Source organism: Cryptomeria japonica, chromosome 2, assembly GCF_030272615.1.
Source record: "Cryptomeria japonica chromosome 2, Sugi_1.0, whole genome shotgun sequence".
Classification (NCBI taxonomy): domain Eukaryota; kingdom Viridiplantae; phylum Streptophyta; class Pinopsida; order Cupressales; family Cupressaceae; genus Cryptomeria; species Cryptomeria japonica.
In genome coordinates, this window is record NC_081406.1 from 534,538,508 (window position 1) to 534,546,226 (window position 7,719).

At 33.8% G+C, this 7,719-nt stretch overlaps 1 protein-coding gene across 1 annotated transcript; it reads left to right on the forward strand.

Annotated features, from left to right (window-relative positions):
* Positions 1 to 459: 459 nt before the first annotated feature.
* LOC131052145 (trimethyltridecatetraene synthase) lies at positions 460 to 2,502 on the forward strand. The gene is made up of 2 exons (XM_057986744.2): positions 460 to 1,681; positions 1,772 to 2,502. The coding sequence occupies exons 1-2, from the start codon at positions 782 to 784 to the stop codon at positions 2,405 to 2,407; spliced, it is 1,536 nt and encodes a 511-aa protein (XP_057842727.2). The 5' UTR covers positions 460 to 781; the 3' UTR covers positions 2,408 to 2,502.
* The last annotated feature ends 5,217 nt before the right edge of the window (positions 2,503 to 7,719 follow it).

The following is a 7,719-nucleotide window of genomic DNA, read 5'->3' on the forward strand; positions in this document are numbered from 1 at the left end:
AGCGCTACTTATTCCTATATGAAAAGTTATACCATTCATTTTAAATAAAGAGCACACCTTCAACATAAACAACTAATTATAAAAAATATAAATAATGAAACTCAAATAGAATAAAGTTACAGTAGAATTTTATGTTGATGTTCCCCTTTAATTGTATTTTATTGATAGCTAGCTTTAATGACATTTTTTTACCGCCCCCTCCCCCCAAAATTAAGAAAAAAAACAAAAAAAAAAAAAACATATGTTTATCATTGATAGAAATATTTAAAAACTTAAATAATTGATTTTTAATCAACCATATTCAAAAGAACAAGTCAGTAAAGAAGCTCGTTTAACATGTAAAACAAAAGGTTTTCATATAATCCCACGTTTTGAGACTCCGAGTGGAACTCATTATCCTTGCACAGCTCTACTCATCTCATTATAATATTTCTGACAAGGAAATTTACAATATTAAATTAGCTAGTGGATAATATTTCCCCATGGGATAAAGACTCGATCATAATGATTTTCAACTACAGTCAAGCGAAAGATTAAGTCTTTTTGGATCAATCAGATCTCAGATTGGGTCTTTACGGATCAATCAAATCTCAGATTAAGGCACAGCTGGGCTCTGGTCCAATGCAACGTCACCAATTATGAAATTGGATTGCTGTACTGAACAAACGAAATCTAGACGCCTAACTGTGCTCCATTTAGTTTTTCTAGTGGATTTATCTTACTTTCCTATAAAGACCCCACAACAGACCCAGACTGAATTGCAGAGCACAACATATGTGCAATGGAGATGGAGATAAACATGCAATTGTTGGGCTACTTTGCATTGGCCATGCTATCGTTTTACGTAATTTACAAGAGATTTCGGCGGTCACTGAATTTACCGCCGGGTCCATACGCATGGCCTGTAATCGGACACCTGCATCTTCTGGGAAGTATGCCGCACAGATCGCTGGATCGACTCTCCAAGGCGTATGGCCCGCTCATGTCAATCCAGCTCGGCTCTGTCCCCTTCATTGTCGCATCCTCTCCTGAAATGGCCCGAGAAATTCTCAACACCAACGACCTTACTTTTGCTTCGCGCCCCAAGATCGCGGCGGGAAAATACACAGTGTACAACTACTCCAACATAACATGGTCGCCCTACGGAGAGCATTGGCGGCTGGCCAGAAAGATCTGCCTCATGGAGCTCTTCAGCGCCAGGCGCCTCGAGTCTTTTGAGTATATCCGAGTGGAGGAGGTGGCGCGCATGATGGCCTCCGTTTTCAAAAGCTCCGCCGCCGCTCAGCCTGTCCATCTGAGGGAGGAGACTTCGTCCGTGAGCAACAACAATATTTCGAGGATGGTTTTGGGGCGGCGCTACTTGGACGAGAATGGCGGTAACAAGATGAAGCCCCATGAATTTATGGAGATGCTGTCGGAACTTTTCGTGCTGAATGGCGTCTTCAACATTGGAGACTATATTCCTGCCTTAAGCTGCCTTGATCTGCAGGGCTATATCAGACGGATGAAGAAGCTCAGCCGACGGTTTGATGCCTTTCTGGAGGAGGTGGTGGAAGAGCATGACCAGCGGCGGAAGCGTGTGGTGAATTTCGCGCCCACTGATATGGTTGATGTCTTATTGCAACAAAGCGATGATCCTGCCAACAACCTTACCAGGGAAAAAATCAAGGCCTTCACTGAGGTAAATGATTAAATTGGGCTCTTCTCTTTTTATTACTGGAAATTTGAAAAAGTAAACTGCCCAATCAAAGATATGTTATTGGGCTTGCAGGATATGATAGCTGCCGGGACAGAGACCTCTGCTACGCTTGTGGAATGGGCGTTGGCAGAGCTTCTCAAAAACCCCCACAACCTGGCAAAGGCTAACGAAGAAATGGACAGAGTAGTGGGGAAAGAACGATGGGTGCAAGAGAAAGACATTGGTAAGATGGAATTCGTGCAAGGGATAGTGAAAGAAACTATGAGGCTGCACCCGGTTGCCCCCTTGCTGGTTCCTCATCTTTCCACTCAACATTGCAAGATTGGAGGGTACGACATCCCCGCCAATACCAGAGCATTTGTGAACGTGTGGACGATCGGCAGGGATGAAAGAGTGTGGGAAAAGGCCGAGGAATTCAGGCCAGAGAGGTTTGAGGGCAGCAGCTTGGATGTGAAGGGCAGAGATTATGAGCTGCTGCCATTCGGGTCGGGCAGAAGGATGTGTCCAGGGGCCAGTCTGGGTCTGAAAGTGGTTCAGCTGGGCCTCGCTAATCTTCTCCATGGCTTCACTTGGCGCCTTCCCGCTAATATTCAGAGCCCCCAGGACTTGGATATGAGGGAGAGCTTTGGCCTAACCACGCCCAAAGCAGAGCCTCTTGTCGCCATAGCAGAGCCTCGCCTGCCTGCTAATCTCTATTGTTTCCCTTAGCCCACGTTTCCATAAATCATATATCTTAGTATTCTCGCTTTGTGTTTGTCTGTTTGTCTGTGATAAATAACAGTAGATGCAAAATATATATAGTATCCTTCTCGTCTTTTCATGTCTGATAAATAGTGCAGTTTTAGTGCTACCCATTGTTTCAAAGTCTATCATCCTTTTCTTTTTAACATGGGAAACTATTTCCATCACAATTGATAAGCTAAATATTAATGTTGGAATGTCCCACCTTCTATCTCACTGATAAATAAAATAATATGCTTTTGTGTAGTTTTCGTACAGTTGAAAAATTGTCATCTTTTTCTTTTGTGGGCCTCACAAATCTAGTTCTACAAATGTGAGAATATGGCCCATTATTATTTTTAATATAAAAGAAAATATGGATTTGTAGTAAAAAATTAATTGATTGTAAAGTAGGTGTGTTTCCTTTTCAAAAAATTATGGTACACTAATTTTAAAGAATCAAGAAAATTTAGGTGGGCTTAAATTAAACAATTAATATCTTTTTATGATATTATATATATTATAAGTATAAAAATAATGTTATGAACACTACTTAAAGTGAGAGGAATACCTTTGAAATGATTGATTAGGAAATTAAAATCAAATTTTATAATTACCACAAAGACATTTCATTATTTGACACAAATAACTTGCTCTTTGGAATCAATGGTTGAAAGTACATGAGAAGCAGTACAAGATTATTCACAATACCTTGTTATCATTTTCTCTCATCGCCTTTTTTATAGTATTCATCTTTTAGTGTTTGTTCTTTTAACTCTTCCTACCATTTTTCTTTGTTTTTGTCTTCCTCTAAGTTCCTTCATACATGCATCCCCTTACATTCCACATCAACTAATTAATGGTTGTGCTAGAAGATATGATTTCCATACATTTCAATAAATTATTCAAGATGATTAACTAATCCTAAAATTCCTTATTGATTCTTCTTTTATGTGCAATTTTGTTTCTCATTAGGTTTTCCTCCCAATGCTTTGTAGTAAAAGTTTTAGAGAACCTTCTCAATCATGGAATATAGAGATCTATAGCCCAAGTATTGAAATGAGTTAACAATTTAGAAAAATATATTCATAAAAGCATAACATCTTTTGATAATAAAAATTAATAATAATGAACAACATCATTAAATAATTGACTTCACATTGAAATACCTTCCAACAATGATGTCTTAATTATTGTCATAATATGTATTACATTCATTTTGGAATTCTAAGGAGTGTACCTTAGTTTGGGTAGAAAACCTCTATTATAGTAAAACTATTATAAAATGATGGATCTTTCTCCTTGATTGATAAGTCTTCTTTTTTGCAAGTCACTTTCATAGTTTTGAAAGGAAAATTAGTTAGGAAGAGTTTGGTTCTAGTAATTATTTAGGCCCCAAATCATGTTATTCTTTATTCAAATCATTTTACTTCAAACATAAATGTGAGGGTTTATTATAGAAGCTTGAATGAGGGACTAACCTTCAAAATTGTTGATTAAACTATAAAAAGAATATGATGATAGCTATTTGACACAATTGAAGCAAGATGTTGGATGTCAGTTCCAAGATATTCTAGTCGATTAATAGAAAAACATGATTTTGCTTCTATAGTTGTGACATCCACTGGCATTAAGGGGCTTTGAATACTGTTGTTTGTATCTCCACTAGATAGTTGAACTATTTGTATGCTTAGACATTTCCTGGGAGGAGTGAATTAGAAGAAAGTATAAGTACACTGAATAAAACAAAAAAATTAAAATCAAATTGATAATTTTTTTTTTTAAAATTAAAAAATCAAAGATAGAGAAACAACACCTAAGAAGCACATCAAAATATAGAAAATATAAATTCTACTTATGAAACTATTTTAAATTCTGCTAAAAATGTAATTACCAAGCAAATTATATTATGTTAACTTTAATATGATTTTAAGTAATGGACAAATAAATTTAAACTAAAACAAAAAATAAGCATATTCAAAAAACATGGTAAACAATTTAAACCATAAATCATCAAATTTTATCTATACTAAATTTAATATGACATAAAGTAATAAATAAATAGAATAAAAAGTCAAAACATGAATATCTATTCAATAAATAAAAAAACAATTCAAATACAAATTTACAATTAATTTAAAAACAATAAAAATTGTAATATAGAAAAATGTCACATTGAAGATCTGGCTTAAAAAGAAAAGTCACTATTTGCTCAAATAGTGGGAAATAGGAAACAAAAATGTTCAAAGATAACTAAAGATGTAAACAAACTAAGAAAAGAACAAAAATTTAGTGCTCATGTTGATTACCTTTACTAGAAGATGATGTTGTTGTAAACCCTTTCAAGTCATACAAAGATGCATTTATGGAATTTATAGCTTTTGGGTGGTGATATAGGATGACTGTAGCTGGGAATAACAAGAGGAGGGAATGAATGAAAACATCTCAATAAAATGAATACAACTGAGAATTAAAATGGGGGATAAGACTTTTATTAGTGATTGAATCTTCCTCATGAATTGTCGCGCTTCATAAAATTTTTAATCCTCTCTAAGATTTAGGGTGAGGAGGAAAATAATACTCTTTTTCTTTTTTTTATGGGATTGGGAACACGCATTGGCTTTCACACATACCATTTTAAAAATAGTGACTGATGCTTCCAGAAGTGCAATAATGTCTGTTCAATAAATGTGGGTTGAAATTTGCACAATTTACTTGAATTGAAGCAATAGAAATTAGGTAACGTCCCTCTAGTGAACTCAACCAACATATAGTCGACATTTCAGATTTTTGTGCTGGACTTGGGGCCAATTTCTTGTTGGCCTCTTCTTGTCCTTATCTTTGTTGCTGGTTTTTTTGCTGGTCTTTTGTAGCCGTTGTGTTTTGTTTCTTTCCTGAATATCTTTCGTATGTAACTGGGTTTCGGGTCCCTTAAAACCTGTTTTTAATTAATCAAAAACATTCTCCTATGAGTGGTATTCTAAAAAATCAAACATAGTTCATTTAGGATGACAAGGAAGAAAGAAGAAGCTTCGTTACAAGAAGTATGTCTCTAAGTGGAACAGGTACATGGTTGTAAACTAAAACTCTTCCATACTTGTTACAATTTTACATGTCTCACAAACTTTATTTCCCCATATTTACATTCTAATATGTTCAACTTGCAAAAAAAACTCATATACGAGTGAACTCACAATAATGGTTCCCACTTTTTTGCCACTTTTGACACTGAGATGAACATTTTTAAAATAATCTTTAACTTCCGACAACTATAACTTTTAAACTATTAAGAATTTGAAGATGATGTAAATTAGTGATTTGTAGCATTTTGTCTGTAGATTCTTTATATATATTTTTATCAATTTTTTTTTAAGACTTTAAAAAAAAAAAAATTTCGTCTCCCTCGAAAAGTAGTTTTTAACAACAAACTACATTTTTTAAGAGTGATGTGCCTCCCGAAATGCATAACTTTTTTTCTATAAATGATAAAAACTCAATTCTTTAAAATTTTTTTGTTTGTAACATCAATATCTAGGGCTTGTGGTTGGTTTGATAGTGATATGTTGAATATTTTTCATTTTATTAAGTTTTTAATTCTGAATAATTATATTTTAGACATAGGTGTACGTTTGAACACGTAACTTGTTCTATATATATCGAAATTCATTTTTTTTTGTTAGAAAGAAGACATCAATACCTAGGGCATAGATATTTTTTAGATTTTTTTTGAATTAGTTTCCTATTTTTCCTAATGCGTTGAACAAAGAAGTTCATGTTCGGTGAAAAGCCAATATTTCGTAAAATTAAAAAAACAAGATCATAATAAATTCACAATGTAATAAAATTATACTTGTTAGAAAGTTTGCTTCGAGCACTACCATCTTATATTTTTGGGCTATTAAGATTCTTTCATTTGAGCCTTGAACCAGAGGTTTGAAGGACAAAATTTCTTAGAATTCTAAAGGATTTTGGTAGAGATGTCAAAAAAGGGTAGTTCGTATGAAAAGGGTTCGAACGAAGGGGGTTCGCTCGAACCATAAGGGAGTAAGTTTGAACCCCCTGGGTAGAATAATGACACAAACATTCACATAACAACCTAGTTCGAACTAACCCGACCTTTTGTAATGACCAACATTCATACGAACCCCAGTCGACCCAAATTTTTTTTTTTAACAATTAACTATGTCATATAAATATAGATAATTTTTTTCATTTTTTTACACACAAATGATCAAAATAATTCGCATTTTTGAATGAATCAAGACATTTGAAAGTTATTTTAAGGGTAATAATTTGAAGATATTTAAATTTTATTTTAAAAGCATGGGGAACAAGAAGAGAAGGCAAAATAAGACTTCAAGGAATTATTCACCCAAAACGGAACAGAGATATCGAGAACAAAGAAGGCAAAGATATTATGATGAAAGTATGTATTTTTATTTAATTTCTATTTACTTTTATATGTATTATGTACCAAACATTGTGTTTATTTGATAGTATTAGTTAAATATTTTTAATGTAATAATTTTATGAAAATTATTTTAAATAATATTAATTTATACAATAATTCTATCTTAATTAATTCTAAATGATGCTATTTTTATTAAATAAATTGGAAATGGTAGGATTAAAAATAATCTTGTTTTAATTAAAAATAATTTTGTTTTAATTTGAAATAATGTGTGTATTTGCATTTCAAATTCCATTAACTTGCTTGTTGTGTAATTGACATTGTCTCTCCCCCCTTAAGTCCATTTATAATAGATAGTTTTAATTTAAAATTTAGATCTTGAGGACCCCTCTCTTTCCCATTTATAATTTATAATTTATAATTTAATTAGATAGTCCATAAATATATAATTTAATTTAGATTTTGAAACCAAGTGTCTTTTTAGTTTAGGAAACACTTCAATTGGTGCTCTAAAATTAACAAACTTGTCTTTTGTGTCTTGAGCAATAGGCTCTTTTTGTTTTATCCTTAGAAAGGGGTCTGCCTCTCGAGTAGCCCTTAAGGCTTGGTGAGAGGGATTGCCCCAAAGTGGTAGCAAGCTAAAGCCAAGCTCTTCCAGACCACTATAAATAAAAGTGATTGTAACGAAAGTTGCAAGCAACGGGTGTTGGAATGACATAGCGATGTTAACTCGCCAGATCTATGCCCACCTGAATGGATGTCGTGTACTAGTTCCTTTTTTGTGTTAGAAGCCCAAAACCTTCTATTTGTTGGGATAGAAGGTCGGACCTCTAGAGCGGCTCCCAAATATATGGTTCTTAGTAGAGATACAAACTTCTCCACAAGAATT